The 18087-nt window shown below is 39.7% G+C and overlaps 1 protein-coding gene across 1 annotated transcript; it reads left to right on the top strand.

Moving 5' to 3' along the window:
- Window positions 1–13757: 13757 nt before the first annotated feature.
- Window positions 13758–17593, top strand: LOC138976635 (uncharacterized). Its single transcript, XM_070349506.1, has 4 exons — window positions 13758–14428; window positions 14952–15043; window positions 16640–16870; window positions 17404–17593. The coding sequence occupies exons 1-4, from the start codon at window positions 14293–14295 to the stop codon at window positions 17416–17418; spliced, it is 474 nt and encodes a 157-aa protein (XP_070205607.1). The 5' UTR covers window positions 13758–14292; the 3' UTR covers window positions 17419–17593.
- The last annotated feature ends 494 nt before the right edge of the window (window positions 17594–18087 follow it).

The following is an 18087-nucleotide window of genomic DNA, read 5'->3' as shown; positions in this document are numbered from 1 at the left end:
GTTCCGGTACTCCCAGTAACTTATTATCGGGGGTCCGAGGACCCCCTCAGCGGAACTTCCGAGGGTCCCAAAACAAGGACGACTTTTGGAAATTCTATGAGACCTTCACAACAGCGTTGTCACGCGTTATTAGGCAAATGTACTGCACAAATTCGCGTCTTTACAGATCCGGCAAACAATTTTCTCTGCTTCAAAATGTAGCAAAGTGTAAGTTCTTATAAATCCTGCATGGGAACTTGTGGACACATCGCAAATTTAGTGCGGCTAGAGACCCCCTCTTGTCAAGTGTAGTGCGTCGCGGGGCCCCCTTCAAGATTTTTTCGTACATTTTTTTCGACTTTCTTTGGTACATAGTGCGTTTTTGACACAGGGATGCACATTGTGTGGAGCCCTGCACAAGTCGTTTTTGTTCTTAACCTGCAACATAAGGTCAGTCAAGCCTGTCTACTTGATCCAAGCGTTCCGACAGGGTTAAAGTGTTTCATGTTTCGAAATAGCTTAGTCAGGATAGTTTTGTGTGACCATTTGTCCGACATGTGACCCTCATTCTGAAATAAGACAACACTACAGGGTTGTGTGGCTGCTCAGGTACCACGCCTTGTGGTCAGATTGTTGCTGTGAACCCAACGAGCAATCGATACCTGACCGAGTGGACACCGGACCCTGGACTATCCTGTGTCGATGGAACATAATCATACCTGGCTGATTAACACGATTCTTTTGTTCTTTGTTAGGGGGGGGGGGGAAGGTATCTTAGTGAGGTTTAAAGACGTGTACTCATATTCGCTCGCACCCACACATACATACGCGACAACTGTCTGAAGTTAATATTTTGCTGTTTCAGAGTATCTTGTTGTGAATAAAAAGGGACTGACAGTAAGAATGGTCCCTCGCTAACAATACGCTCCTTTGATAATAGGGTTTTCGAGTTCAAGTCTCTCTGTCTCTAATAAATTCTCTCTCTGTCTCTTTCTCTCTGTCTGTCTGTCTGTATCTCTTTCGCTTTCTCTCTCTAAAACAGAAAAACACACACAAATTGTCGTAGAAGGGATAAATATATGCATGTGCATGATTTCCTCTCACAGTTCAAAGGACGTCTGCAGCAATGCATTCCGAAATAAACTATTTTGCTGCATCATAAGCCTGTACGCTTTCGTGGTAAGAAAAGTATGCACATTCCTCTACCCTGCCTATGTTTTGATAGATATTTTCCGCTTGACTTGGCCTAGATTATCAATAGTCACGGTTGGGTGAGCACGATGACGCAGACACATCCCAAGCAAGGCGAGAGTGCGAGCAGGATACCAATTAATCTTCCCCCCTTTGCATTAACCCAGATGTAAGTCAGTAATTGTATAAAACATTTTACATATAAAGGGTTGTCGCTAGAGTTTATTTTCATTGGCAAATATGTTGAAATGGACATAACAGTTTCAGCAATTTCTCTCTCTCTCTCTCTCTCTCTCTCTCTCTCTCTCTCTCTCTCTCTCTCTCTATCTCTCTCTCTTTCTCTCTCTGTGTCTCTCTTAAGAAGATAGAAGTATGATTATTTTCATCGGCAAACATGTCGAAATGGATATAAAAGTTTCGGCAATCTCTCTCTCTCTCTCTCTCTCTCTCTCTCTCTCTCTCTCTCTCTCTTTAAATATCTATTTTACAGTTTTGGGCAGTCCTTGACGTCATCTATTTTTCGGCAATTTGGATAAGTTTGCCGTTACGCACACCAAAACGACATTCCTGAACATGTAACGTTTATGAGCAAGTTATTTCCCTGCTTCGTGTATACGAGGGATGATCAATAAGAGCTGATAGTTAGGCCTGTATTTCAATCAAAGCCAATACGCTTTCATACCGTTTGTCGATTTATGAGAGGAAAAAAAAATCACCTTTCGCATTCAGATGAACACCACACCTGTTCCTGGGCATCAGAATACATTTGACTAATGCCTGTGATAGCGAGCAAATTTCCAGTTTAGAGACATAAAAAAAATAAAAAAATAAAAACACCCAACAACAACCACAACAACAACCACAACAACAACCACAATCAACAACAACGAAATAGATAGATTAACAACATTCCAAAATCCAGAATCAAACAAGAATAAAGGTATGTTTATGGAATGTTTAATCATTGACAAAGCGGTCGAAGTTCTAGGGAATGTTTCGTTTTGTCCATCTACTATATAATACTGGTAGGATTTTCGGTGGTTTTTCGATTCCTGTGACCAAACCGCGCGGATTTGTGCCTTCTCCTTCGGTTGCTATGCCAACGTGACCCAGGAAATCGATTCCGCTAGGTCCCGACTTCCAATTTTGTCCACGAACAAAGTTTGAAGAGGTTTGTCTCGCAAATTTGAGCACAACAGTGAACTTTGACCTGAACTTTGACATCGCGGCGAAAGAGATCTGTGATTGGTTCTTCTTCAACTTTCGGTTCGACTAAACACGCGACCGCACCTCAGACGAACCTAGCTGTGTGTTTTATTTCTCTACCCCAGACGAACCTAAAATAATAAGAAGATAGATAGATCTGTTTATCTATTAATGGAACTCCAAAATATTCCATAGATTTGTTTACTAAACAGTTCGAAACATTATCACCTGATAAGTCGCCGTATAACCTTATAGGTTCCAGCGACTAAATATTTTCCCCCGGTTCAACCATAGACATGTACGTCATCATGATCTCCCCTTAATTTGACCGTTATTTTGGCTGTCTTAGTGAAATGGTAAGATATATCTCTATGTTTTTTACATGTAAGTGTTCGGAAAAAATACAGTTATAGCAGCTATGTACAAAAATAAGCAGCATATGCTCTTTTCGCCAAAGTAAAGTCCTTTTTTCTTCTGGTTTCTTATATGTGTCACAGCACACCGCAAGCTTTTAGGCGAATAGCAAGTGAGTGGTATATATATATCATCAATTTTATAGTAGATAACGGTGTAAAATACTTACCATGTTCATGTCCGTTATACGTTTTCAATATTCCATATGTGTCATTTAATTGTGTGTTGCTTGATGCCATGTATGTATGTGTGTGTGTGTGTACATGACTTTAAATAAGCATGGATGGATGTGTGCACTCGATTGTGTGTGTGAACCATGTATATATTTTCTGTTGTCAATGTTGTCAATTAGATATGTTATACTATGCGTTTGAATCATTAAGTATTTTAGACGTCATACTTTTTTTCGTATCTTCACGATGGCTTTTTACCCGTTTAAATTTTAATGCTTCCAACTTTCAAAGCGCTGCACGGCTGGGAAGAGATGCGCACTTTTATCACTGTTGTTCATGTAGACGTAATCATGGATTCATGCAAACGTCATACCTGCTGTATTTTATTTTGTTTGTTTGTATAGTCGCGTGCGGTCGCGCAGTCTTTTTGGTCAGTTCCGATTACCTCCCATTGATGCGAAAACCTATATGACTGTTTTTTGTTATTTTTCTCTCTGTTAATTCACCAGTGGCTATGTAACATGTGTTATACCTTATAGGTTCCAGCGACTAAATATTTTTCCCCGGTGCAACCATAGACATGTACGTCATCATGATCTCCCCTTAATTTGACCGTTATTTTGGCTGTCTTAGTGAAATGGTAAGATATATCTCTATGTTTTTTACATGTAAGTGTTCGGAAAAAATACAGTTATAGCAGTTATGTACAAAAATAAGCAGCATATGCTCTTTTCGCCAAAGTAAAGTCCTTTTTTCTTCTGGTTTCTTATATGTGTCACAGCACACCGCAAGCTTTTAGGCGAATAGCAAGTGAGTGGTATATATATATCATCAATTTTATAGTAGGTAACGGTGTAAATTACTTGCCATGTTCATGTCCATTATACGTTTTCCATATTCCATATGTGTCATTTAATTGTGTGTTGCTTGATGCCATGTATGTATGTATGTGTGTGTGTGTGTACATGACTTTAAATAAGCATGGATGGATGTGTGCACTCGATTGTGTGTGTGAACCATGTATATATTTTCTGTTGTCAATGTTGTCAATTAGATATGTTATACTATGCGTTTGAATCATTAAGTATTTTACACGTCATACTTTTTTTCGTATCTTCACGATGGCTTTTTACCCGTTTAAATTTTAATGCTTCCAACTTTCAAAGCGCTGCACGGCTGGGAAGAGATGCGCACTTTTATCACTGTTGTTCATGTAGACGTAATCATGGATTCATGCAAACGTCATACCTGCTGTATTTTATTTTGTTTGTTTGTATAGTCGCGTGCGGTCGCGCAGTCTTTTTGGTCAGTTCCGATTACCTCCCATTGATGCGAAAACCTATATAAGAAGATAGATAGATCTGTTTATCTGTTAATGGAACTCCAAAATATTCCATAGATTTGTTTACTTAATTTTTAAAAGATAAGTTCGAAACATTATCACCTGATAAGTCGCCGTATAACCTTATAGGTTCCAGCGACTAAATATTTTCCCCCGGTGCAACCATAGACATGTACGTCATCATGATCTCCCCTTAATTTGACCGTTATTTTGGCTGTCTTAGTGAAATGGTAAGATATATCTCTATGTTTTTTACATGTACACTGGGCGAAAAGTCACGTTTTGGCACTATAACGTGGCATAGAACATGAAACATGAAGTTAATCAACTGAATTTTGTGGCATTATACCTGTGCGATTCACATCAAGTTAGAAAAACTGCCGTAACGCAATAAAATCCCTGGGATTTTAGCAGGGTGCAAAACACGGTAAAACATCGAGTTTTGGTGTCTGTGTTTTGGACGTTTTCGCTACGTTAACGCACGGCGATTCACGTCGTGTTAAACGCGTTTCAGCAGTGCGCAAAACACCACAAAACCTATGGAGTTACGATACGTTTTTCTGGTTTCTAAAACTTGATGTTAGAGTGTTGTTTTGATGGATTATTCTGCGTTTTCATCAGCCTGGTGCCGAACCCCGGCCGCCTCTCGGCGAGTCTGCAGAATCAGACGATTATCGGCTTCCTCTCTCTCTCTTTCTCTCTCAGCACGGTCACACACACACACACACACACACACACACACACACACACACATACACACACACACATATATATATATATATATATATATATATATAATTATATACATACACACACACACATTGCACCGGCATACACCATACACACACACACACACATTCACACCGTCACTGCACACACACATTATAACTGACATATAATGACACACAAACGGTACACACAGGCACACGCACAGGCACACACTGTGCACACACTGGGACACACAAACATACATACACACACACACACACACACACATGCACGCGCGCGCGCACACTATGGGCACACACACTCGCACACACACACACACACACACACACACACCTTTTTTGGTATCTCTTATTTTCTCCATAAGAGCCTTGTAAGTGCACAAGAGGAGATACAGTACGAATAGCCCGTGCGTTGAACAGAGAAAGTAGGTCATTTTAAACTGACAATTTTTGGCCAGCCAGATAAGAGTTCGTCTCTATTCCTTAGCAAACCTCCGGTACCGAGCGAGTTAATCATTTTCACATGTGTTGCTGAGGCGAGCTTTGCTGGCCCTGAGAAAGCCGACTGACCACAAAGAGGTCTTTGTTCTAGTTCCCCCCCCCCCCCCCCCCCCTCCTCAAAACATCCGGCCGAGAGGGTGGCTGATTGACTGGACTTTACTCTCCATGTATCTGCAGGAAGTGACTCGAGTTGGAGATTTTAGGATTTTCATTGCCCTTCCTTTTCTGATAATGTTTTAATCACATAGTTTTTGGATGCAACACATAATGTCCTTTTTACATTTAGTCAAGTTTTGACTAAATGTTTTAACGTAGAGGGGGGAATCGAGACGAGGGTCGTGGTGTATGTGCGTGTGTGTGTGTGTGTCTGTCTGTCTCTGTGTGTGTGTAGAGCGATTCAGACTAAACTACTGGACCGATCTTTATGAAATTTGACATGAGAGTTCCTGGGTATGAAATCCCCATACGTTTTTTTCATTTTTTCAATAAATGTCTTTGATGACGTCATATCCGGCTTTTCGTGAAAGTTCAGGCGGCACTGTCACGCTCTCATTTTTCAACCAAATTGGTTGAACTTTTGGTCAAGTAATCTTCGACGAAGGCCGGGGTTTGGTATTGCATTTCAGCTTGGTGGCTTAAAAACTAATGAGTGAGTTTAGTCATTAAAAATCTGAAAATTGTAAAAAAAAATAAAACTTTTTATAAAACGATCCAAATTTACGTTCATCTTATTCTTTATCATTGTCTGATTCCAAAAACATATAAATATGTTATATTTGGATTAAAAACAAGCTCTGAAAATTAAAAATATAAAAATTATTATCAAAATTAAATTGTCCTAATCAATTTAAAAACACCTTCATTTTATTCCTTGTCGGTTCCTGATTCCAAAAACATATAGATATGATATGTTTGGATTAAAAACACGCTCAGAAAGTTAAAACGAAGAGAGGTACAGAAAAGCGTGCTATCCTTCTCAGCGCAAGTACTACCCCGCTCTTCTTGTCAATTTCACTGCCTTTGCCGTGCGCGGTGGACTGACGATGCTACGAGTGTTGCATTGCGTTCAGTTTCATTCTGTGAGTTCGACAGCTACTTGACTAAATGTTGTATTTTCGCCTTACGCGACTTGTTAGAGGGGGAATCGAGACGAGGGTCGTGGTGTATGTGTGTGTGTGTGTGTGTGTGTGTGTGTGTAGAGCGATTCAGAGTAAACTACTGGACCGATCTTTATGAAATTTGACATGAGAGTTCCTGGGTATGATATCCCCGGATGTTTTTTTTTCATTTTTTCGATAAATGTCTTTGATGACGTCATATCCGGCTTTTTGTAAAAGTTGAGGCGGCACTGTCACACCCTCATTTTTCAATCAAATTGATTGAAATTTTGGCCAAGCAATCTTCGACAAAGGCCGGACTTTGGTATTGCATTTCAGCTTGGTGGCTTAAAAATTAATTAATGACTTTGGTCATTAAAAATCTAAAAATTGTAAAAAAACAATTTTTTTTATAAAATGATCCAAATTTACGTTCATCTTATTCTTCATCATTTTCTGATTCCGAAAACATATAAATATGTTGTATTTGGATTAAAAACAAGCTCTGAAAATTAAAAAAATTAAAATTATGATCAAAGTTAAATTTTCGAAATCAATTTAAAAACACTTTCATCTCATTCCTTGTCGGTTCCTGATTCCAAAAACATATAGATATGACATGTTTGGATTAAAAACACGCTCAGAAAGTTAAAACGAAGAGAGGTACAGAAAAGCGTGCTATCCTTCTCAGCGCAACTACTACCCCGCTCTTCTTGTCAATTTCACTGCCTTTGCCATGAGCGGTGGACTGACGATGCTACGAGTATACGGTCTTGTTGAAAAATTGCATTGCGTTCAGTTTCATTCTGTGAGTTCGACAGCTTGACTAAATGTTGTATTTTCGCCTTACGCGACTTGTTTGTTACATTTAGTCGGTCTGGTGCGTGTGGTTTGAATGCCGTCCTGATAAATGTCTTTTAAAAACACATTCACAGTAACATCTTCGACGCAGACACAGACAGTTAATTAGGAAGGGCTCCTAATATGGACCACTTTTTGTTTCATGCTGATAACTAGCTTGTTTTCTTGCGAAGAGTTTTATTTTGTGTTTGGTAGTCCTTCTCTCAATCAATATGAGGCTTATATCGCGCGTATTCCGTGGGTACAGTTCTAAGCGCAGGGATTTTAAAAAAATAATAATTATGCAATTTATATCGCGCACATATTCAAGGCGCATGGATTTATTTATGCCGTGTGAGATGGAATTTTTTTTACACAATACATCACGCATTCACATCGGCCAGCAGATCGCAGCCATTTCGGCGCACATCCTACTTTTCACGATCACGGCCTATCTCTCTTAGGTTAACCGTTAGGCCTAATTAGAGTGAAATAGCTTTGATAGACATTCAGCAAAAATTAAATACAGTCAAAATCACAAATGGTCCATAATAGGAGCCTGGGCGCCTAATATGGACCAGTGAAGCGGCCTTCACAAATCACTGTAAAAAGCCCCCTATACTTCAAAATAACATGATACAGCTCAGTGTACAAGTCAGACTAATTTTAATATGCTTTAGATTGATCTGTTTCGGGTTGATGAGAGCATTATTTGAAGAACACCAGGAAACTAAAGAAGCTTATCAAAAACAGAGTAAAAATAAGTGAAATTATCAACTTCCACGAAAAGAAGACTTTTTTTTTTAAATCTCGAAGACTAGTTATAGGTTATTTCCAGCAAGCTTCTTAATGAATTAATGAAAATAGCTTTTAGCTTTTTTTTCTTCGATTTGTTGAAGGTGGTCCATATTAGGGGACTCGCACATACTTTGAGATTTTGCCATTATTTTTGTTTGCAGTAGAAACTCGGGGTCAACACTGCTAAAATGTAACAAATGCGGTCTTAGCTGTCATATATGGTAATTTTTGTGTGATAAAAGCTTTGGCTGTGGACACTGAGAAACGAGTCCGTTTTAGGCGGTAAATTTAGAGTGAACGCTGCCAAACTGAATGAAAAAAATTAGAAAAAGCCTAACGGTTTTGAGATTTGTGTTTCTGCAACTGTTTTGACATGTGCGAGTTATCCAGAGAGGTTGAATACAGCGAACAAAACTTTTTTGAGCGCTCTAGCACCGTTAGTTTTTCAGAACAGGAGGGGGTCCATAATTATTAGGAGCCGGTCCATATTAGGAGCCCTTCCCCCATATCTACGTGAAGCTACCACCGCTCGGCTTTACACACACACACTTTTAATCATTATTATTATTATTATGGGGAGCTTATATAGCGCGAACCGCAACTGTGCTCTCCGCGGTTTACATATTAATTTCTGCCGTTTGAAATGGAATTTTTTACAGACAGACAGACAAACAGACTTACCTTACTTACCTATTCAGCCACAAATATAACAATATTCCACATAACAAAATTTAAAAAAATAAGCCTACAAAACCGCTCCAGTCCAACCATATTCCGCGTACACAATCTTCACTTCCATCCCCATTTTGAAAAATCGCAACAGACTTCCAGATATGATTATAACACGACCATATGTGTTCTCTGGTTGCATGTTTGTTCAGTGTCTTGTCCCCACATAAAGCATATTAACTCTACCTGTCCTAAAGCCAGTTGCAGTTCTAAGAGGACGTTAAAACTAATTATCATCACACACACACACACACACACACACACACACACACACACACACACACGCGCGCGCGCGCGCGCGCGCGCGCGCACACACACACACACACACACATTTGAAAGATCCCATGTATGTTTTATGATTGTTGTTTTGGTCTGAATACAACTTTGGAATCTTACTACACTCATAGACCTATATTAATATAGGTCCCTGCTACACTCTTGTTGATTTTACATTTAAGTTGTCAGAAGTATTTTGTTCGTCGGTTCGTGTCTGGTGCGTGTGGTTTGAATGCCGCCCTGACAAATGTCTTTTAAAAACACATTCACGGTAACATCTTCGACGCAGACACAGACAGTTAGGAAGGGCTCCTAATATGGACCACTTTTTGTTTCATGCTGATAACTAGCTTGTTTTCTTGCGAAGAAGTTTTATTTTGTGTTTGGTAGTCCTTCTCTCTTAGGTTAGCCGTTAGGCCTAATTAGAGTGAAATAGCTTTGATAGACATTCAGCAAAAATTAAATACATACAAAATCACAAATGGTACATATTAGGAGCCTGGGCGCCTAATATGGACCAGTGAAGCGGCCTTCACGAATCACTGTAAAAAAAAGCCCCCTATACTTCAAAATAGCATGATACAACTTAGTGTACAAGTCAGACTAATTCAAATATGCTTTAGATTGATCTGTTTCGGGTTGATGAGAGCATTATTTGAAGAACACCAGGAAACTAAAGAAGCTTATCAAAAACAGAGTGAAAATAAGTAAAATTATCAACTTGCACGAAAAGAAGACTTTTTGTTATTTTTTTTTTTAAACTGATCTCAGTCGAGGGCTAGTAATAGGTTATTTCCAGCAAGCTTCTTAATGAATTAATGAAAAAAGCCTTTAGCTTCTTTTTCTTCGATTTGTTGAAGGTGGTCCATATTTTAGGGGACTCGCACATACTTTGAGATTTTGCTATTGATTTTTTGTTTGAAGTAGAAACTTGGGGTCAACACTGCTAAAATGTAACAAATGCGGTCTTAGCTGTCATAGCAATTTTTTTGTGAAAGCTTTGGCTGTGGACAGAAACGAGTCCGTTTTAGGCAGCACATTTAGAGTGAACGCTGCCAAAAGTGAAAAAAAGAGAAAAAGCCTAACAGTTTTGAGATTTGTGTTTCTGCAACTGTTTTGACATGTGCAAGTTATCCAGAGAGGGTGAATACAGCGATCACTTTGTCCGCACGTCGCTGGGCATATCAGCGCAGTTCAACGTTGCCAGAGACCAAAGAAGCGCTTTACTCAGGTCGCAGCGCCTCACTGGAGGAATGTTTGAAAACTATCTGTGCTCGACTGCCAGCAGACCACAGGCACATTACACCCAATAAAGTTTGGACTTGTACTGGCAGAGAGCGAATGCAAATTCTTGTAGGCATACCGCACAGACGCAACATAGCATATACAGACAATAACACCCACAACACTTCAACAGCATATGAAAGGAATAAAAATAAATCCGCAAATCGCGCACAATACACCAGTTAGAAAAACAAGGAGTACCAAAGCGGCGTGCAGAAACTAAACTGACTCGGAGACTGAGAAGAAACATTTATCACACGATGTGGATAGCAAACATTAAAATAAAACAGATAAGTCAAGCAAAAAATAAACACAAATATCGAAAACACAATAAACAAAGGTAAAGAAAACAAGTCGCGTAAGGCGAAAATACAATATTTAGTCAAGTAGCTGCCATTTTTCAGCAAGACCGTATACTCGTAGCATCGTCAGTCCACCGCTCATGGCAAAGGCAGTGAAATTGACAAGAAGAGCGGGGTAGTAGTTGCGCTAAGAAGGATAGCACGCTTTTCTGTACCTCTCTTTGTTTTAACTTTCTGAGCGTGTTTTTAATCCAAACATATCATATCTATATGTTTTTGGAATCAGGAACCGACAAGGAATAAGATGAAAGTGTTTTTAAATTGATTTGGACAATTTAATTTTGATAATAATTTTTATATATTTAATTTTCAGAGCTTGCTTTTAATCCGAATATAACATATTTATATGTTTTTGGAATCAGCAAATGATGGAGAATAAGATAAACGTAAATTTGGATCGTTTATAAATTTTTATTTTTTTTTACAATTTTCAGATTTTTAATGACCAAAGTCATTAATTAATTTTTAAGCCACCACACTGAAATGCAATACCGAAGTCCGGGCTTCGTCGAAGATTACTTGACCAAAATTTCAACCAATTTGGTTGAAAAATGAGGGCGTGACAGTGCCGCCTCAACTTTCACGAAAAGCCGGATATGACGTCATCAAAGACATTTATCAAAAAAATGAAAAAAACGTTCGGGGATTTCATACCCAGGAACTCTCATGTCAAATTTCATAAAGATCGGTCCAGTAGTTTAGTCTGAATCGCTCTACACACACAGACAGACAGACAGACAGACAGACAGACACACGCACATACACCACGACCCTCGTTTCGATTCCCCCTCGATGTTAAAATATTTAGTCAAAACTTGACTAAATATAACAAAAAGAGATGCTTGCCGACAGTCAGTGTGTGAGTGCGTGGTTTGTGCGTCAGCGGCCGGGGTGCCAGTGTGTGTGTGTGTGTGTGTGTGTGTGTGTGCGCGTGCATGCGTGCGTAGCGGCTACGTTCTTGCGTGAGTGTGTGCGTTCGAATGAGAAAGAAGAGAGAGAGAGGATTGAAGAATGAGGTCGATCACGCTCTCTGTCACATGAATACATATATACACACACTGAAGGCTACCTCGGACACGAACACTTGCCAACAACTGTGGTTGGACATGCTTTTGAAATGGAATATTTTTTCGACATGATTTCTGGACATACGAATCCCGCTGTGTTGCCTACTGATGTTGCGAATGATGAAGGTTTTGAGTTGACTGACCTTGAGGAGGTATTGCATCAGGCGTTTATCGTCTCAAATTATATCCTTGCTACTTTTCAGGAGTCAACTATTGCCATTCATGGTAACTTGGATAGTCAAAGTTTTTATTTGTTTGATTCCCATCAAAGAAACAGAAATGGTAACCATTCTTCAAATGGCGCTGCAGTTTTGATGTCATCAAGTTAATTCCTTTGCAGAATTGATTGATTTTCTCAAAAGCCATTATCAATGTGTTTATCAATTAACACCTGTTCATTTCTGTCCAACTGCAATGCAAACTCAATGTGGAGGAAACAAGGATTCATTACAAACAAGTCATCCCTGTACATCAACAGATTTATGTACCTCAATCAATAGGCCTACTGCTAGTATGAGTGACAGGAATCTAAAAGAAAAAACAACCAAACGCAAATGTACTACTACTTCTACGACTCGTTTGAATGTAAAACAGAAATGTAACACTATCTGTGACAATGACGGTTCTACGACTCGTTTGAATGACGGTATAGATCGAACCTTAACCCACAACTACGAAAATTTGTGTCAGACTTTTTTGAACAGGAAAATATGCCTCTGTTCAACAGTAACCAACACATGGAAGATGTTTTTGAAACTTTACAGAAATGTAACACTAGCCTATCTGTGACAATGTTGCTTTTGAATTGAACCCACATTTGTTGAACAGGAGAGAATGTTCCTGTTCAACAGTGCCCAAAACACTGAATCTGACGTTTTTGAATCTTTTCTGTCATCTAACTGAATCTGACGTTTTTGAATCTTTTCTGTCATCTAACCCAATTGCTCATGACTTCATCGATCTTGAACATGCCTACTTTTCAAAGAAAGACAGACAAAAGCGAAATCTGCATGTTAGCCATCTGCCTGAAATGGTCAATGCACTTTTGTAAAATTGTCACAGCTGTTATGCACTTTTGTGAAATGGTCAGTGCTGTTGTGCACTTATGCAAAACTTGGTGCTGTGCTGTTAACATTTGAACAAAATGCATTTTGTTCAAATGTTTAGTGCAACTTGCTACTATATAATCGCTGTATGCGCTTTGTGGTAATAATGCACTTTTGTGAAAAGTTTGCGCTAAATGTTGGCACTATGCATCATTGTTGGAGCACCCTCCTGTAGTAGATGCACCATGCATAAAAATGTACTTATGTGAAATGTTTCGTGTAAATTATTGTCACAATAATGTTTTGTGCGCCCCCATGTATGTGTTCTGTGCTAATAATGCACGGTTGTGAAATGTCCGTACACATTTTGTGGCACTATGTAATTGTTAGTGCATCCTCGTGCGGATGCTTCGTGCTAAAATTGCACTTCCATTAAAATATTGTACGCTCATGTCAACTGGTACTATATTTTCAATTGTTTCTCTGTCAATTTCAGATGTTTGTTTCCAATTACTTCAGTATCTCCCTGTTGCAATTCCAGGTGATTCATTATGCATGTGCCAATCAGTTTGAGGTGTTTAATTCTGATTCCTGTATTTACAGTGTAAAATTAAAACTATTGTTTTCAAACATTCCTATGACACCTGGTAATGGTTCTGTGTTTTTTTGTAATTTGTATTTTGTTTTTCTGCAATAAATATTTGAAATGGATCTGAGACTGACTTACTACTTTTAGCACTCTTTTTCACCACATTCCCACGTACAGATATTGCAATATCAACTCTTCCTTTCTACCTGTTTCAAACAAGCTCTATTTTTTAATTAAAAAGTTTTTTTTTCTTGTGGCTGTTTGATCAATTATGGCAAGCATTGACTGAAATAAACAATTTATATAGGCCTATATCCAGCACAACATGCAATTCATTAACTTTTGACCCTAACCTTTAACACTTCCCAAAATAAATCTTTGGTGGACATTGCATCGACGCTGTTCATTTTGAATGAACATTTTTCTTGTTAGATCAGTGGTCTATGCCGGCGCATAGTTGTGTATTGACTGGATCAATCGCCAACTCGCTGCGCTCGCGGTAAGTGCTGACAACCGGAAGAAAGCTGCATTCCGAAAAAAGTCACTTCCGTTTCGCCATTTTTCGATGATGCCAGAGAAGTGAACCATGATTTCAAGATGCCCGGTGCAAATTGTTGTATGCCTGGATGCAGCGTGAGCTCACTAAGATCTTCAACGCTTATAACTTTCCATGGTATACCAAACGGAAAAGCGGATGCCGAATGGAGAGCTGCTCTTCCACAAAATCAACCGTGCTGACAAGCTTTTCAACCCGAAGAATGCGAGGATATGTTCCCGACATTTCAAAGAAACATGCTTCAAATACGGTACGTAAAAAAACTAGTAATATAGCGAAAATAAGCTTTCATCTGATTGTCTGTGCTGTGTTGATTTGCTTGTAAATGCTTCAAGTGACGAAGCTCTAGTAGTATCAATCAATCAGTATGAGGCTTAGTACTTGTAGTAACTAGTACTTTTACAGCTCGCAGACAAAAAATAACACAATCGTATTCTGAATCATACATTGACAAAGGCGTAATTCTGAGCTATAATTATTAGGTAATGGGGAAAAAACCACTCTTTGTTCTTGTGATAATGTGTTTTTGAATATATTCTAGTAAACTTCTGGGTTAGAACTTAGATTTCTTTTGTTGTTTTACTCGGTCACTGACTCGACTGAGTCAGTCTTGTTCATTCTTGACAGATTTGCAGTAGTGTGTTTTGCTTTGACTAATTCTTGTTTCCATTTCAATAGATCTAAATGTATAGGTCTGTTTAGTTAATTTAACTTATAATTTCGACTCAGCATTTTGAACATTTTCTTTGCATGTTTTTTTGCTGGGCCTACAGGCAAGCGAGCACTCATTCCAGGAAGTCTGCCAACCAACCATGTGCTACAGAAGTCAGTAGAAACACCAAAGACTCCAGCCAGGAAACCCCCAGTGAGTAAAAATTGCTGTTATTTGCCCAGTATAGTATGCTATTAGTGATACTGATAGTGATAATATGCTACTTGTAACTCTTTTGTGAGTACCGGTACATGTATACTGGGTGTTTTCTCAGTTTCTGTCCGCTGTCAGTGTGAGATTTATATTGTGGTATAACCTGTTTTTCTAGTTTCATGGTTTAGCCACGACTCACTTTGAATGAGGGTCATCTGCCAGGCATTTAGCTGATTATCTGATAAGTGATATTTTTTAATTTGCTATTTATAAATTACAGTTACAGTAAACTAACACTGTCGCACAAAGTATGTGACTTTAAAAAAAGATTTGTTTGAAATCATGTGAGCTCTGTCCACTAGATGATGGAGAAGGGAATTTTTCCAGTTGAGTCTGCAACATGGATTTTTTTCTCTCTCGGATAACAAATACAGTATGGTAGGAAAAATTTAGGGTTGGTGTGGCGATAACTTCTTCTTCTGCGTTCGGGACTGAAACTCCCATGTACACTCGTGTTTTTACGTGTATGACCGTTTTTACCCCGCCATTTAGGCAGCCACACGCCGCTTTCGGAGGAAGCATGGTGGGTATTTTCGTGTTTCCATAACCCACCGAACTCTGACATGGATTACAGGATCTTTTCCGTGCGCACTTGGTCTTGTGGTTGCGTGTACAGTAGTACCTGCCATATCCGGTCACCCATTAGTCATTGCAAAGGTGACCGCAAATATCAGGTGGCCGTTCATTACAGGCCCCCCTCCTCCTCCAAAAAACCCCAAAACACGATCAAGTTTTCATGAAGAAAAGAAAGCGATCATCCACGAGCCGCCGATTCATTGTCTCTGTTAGTTTTGCTTTCGTTTATACATCTTAATTATTTGCGTGTTTAACTCGATCGTCCTGGCTAAGCTATTGTTTCGTATGTTTCTATGTGTGTTGTTTGGATTATTATATATGTATTTGAGTGTCAGATAAACAAGTGTTTCAAACTCACATCAGCTGTGATCGATCCGGAAGTGACTGCCGTAAATGTACATGTATGCGCATGTCTGTATTTACAGTTTGCGCATGCGTAAGTATTCATGTCGTCTGCTCGTGCTGTGCCGTCTGTGCACACAACACACACACACACACACACACACACCACAGCGCTCACTCACCCGCGAAAGTGACAAGTGGCCGTTAAGTGGCCGCTCCTGTCGAGTAAGAGGGGCACCTCAGGGCAAAAATCAGTGACCGTTGACCGCGTCAGACAGGTTAACGGCCATTAAGAGTCAATTATAGAAGGAAAACTCATTAGTCATGGGAAAGCTGGCCGCTCCGGTAGGTTCACGCGCCCACGAAAGGGCCGGAAATGGAAGGGACTACTGTACACACGAAGGGGGATAAGTCACTAGCAGGTCTGCACACAAGTTGACCTGGGAGATCGGAAAATCTCCACTCTTAACCCACCAGCAGCCGCGGCCGGGATTCGAACCCTCGACCTTCCGATTACGAGGCCGACGTCTTACCACCCCGCCACAGCGCCCGTCGTGTGGCGATAACAATAAAGATATGTCATAGTGACTTGACTAATTGATTTGAATTCTGCTGCAGGTCAGTCGCCCCCCACCTCCTGCTCCTGACCTGGTTACCTACTACAACTTCGAGGAAATACGACAGGACACCCTTCAGCTTGCTGCACCATGGTGTCTCTTGGAGAACAGCAAGGAACATACAGGGAATAACCGAAGCCAGCCAAGTGAAACTGTTGTCCTCTACGTTATGATTACGTACTCCAGCAGACATCAACTTGTGGTCGACATGCGTGGGTTTTGCTCAAAATACGTAAGTATTCGTCAGTGTTTGGCTTCTCGAATTAAGTTTCAACTTAATCTCTGTCTCGAACCACAGGCGGAAGGTATCGTTCACTGGACCACTACTTACATAAAAAGACTATACTGAACGAATCGTCGGTAAGCTTACCACACTGTCATACTGTCATACTCATAGTGATATCACTGATACATTTGTACAGGTAAACATGGCTGTTTGCTGAAAAAATTGTTGTGAAAAATTGTAATGTCTCTGAAGTTTGATTCAGTCCGTCATTCATTTTGATGGGAAGTGAACCCTTGGTGAGGCTAATACTAATATTGTTTTGATCTGTATTCTGCCAGTGCCATTGCCAACTGCCATGGTTGTTCTTGTGGAGTTCTAGAACAAGCTCTGGTTTGAATGACCAGCTAAAATTAATGCTAATAGTAAATAAGTACATCATTTTTGCATTAGCGGGGTATACAAAATATTTTATTAAAAAAATACCGCATGGTTTTGCTTGATCAAATCATTTATCAGCTAACAATATGCTTTTATTTCAGTTGGACCTGACTTGAGCATGGTTCCGTTGTCTCCGCAACAACAGCTTGATTGAGATACAGGCATGTCCAGTTTTCAGCAAGTGCAGGCTGAGTGTGAAGATCTGATTGCTGATCTAGACACAACATAAGCTGCTTGACACTATTCCAAGGTAAGCGAGAAGCTTTGAAAATAGTTACTTTAATTCAGTAATGCGTAATTATGTATGCAATACTCCTGCTGGTGAGTTCACTACAAACAGGTACTACATTAGAACTAGAAGAATAGGTTCCACAAGAACATTTCTGACTGTTGATGCCACTAAAACTCTCGTTACATCCTGCATTCTGTGTAGATTAGATTACAGCAAATCCCTTCTCATAGGCTGCCCTGACTCCACTCTCCAACCCTTGCAAAAAGTACAACACTCTGCAGCACTCCTCTCATGAAAGAACTTCACAGGCTTCCTGTGTCTCAATGTATTAGGTATAAAGCTGCCTGCTTCTGCTACAAGATCATCTCTCATTCTCTGAATCGGCACCTGCCTATCTTTCGGAACTGGTCCCCTCTACACTCCCTCTCGCACCCTTCATTCTTCTGCTGATGCTCGACTTCTCCGTCAAGGTTGATTTAAACGCAAGGCTCATGGCTTCCGCACGTTTTCATATCATGGCCCTCAGTTATGGAATTCACTCCCCTTTCTATTA

This window comes from Littorina saxatilis, linkage group LG9 (genome assembly GCF_037325665.1).
Source record: "Littorina saxatilis isolate snail1 linkage group LG9, US_GU_Lsax_2.0, whole genome shotgun sequence".
Lineage (NCBI taxonomy): Eukaryota > Metazoa > Mollusca > Gastropoda > Littorinimorpha > Littorinidae > Littorina > Littorina saxatilis.
This window is presented reverse-complemented; position numbering and strand designations above follow the sequence as displayed.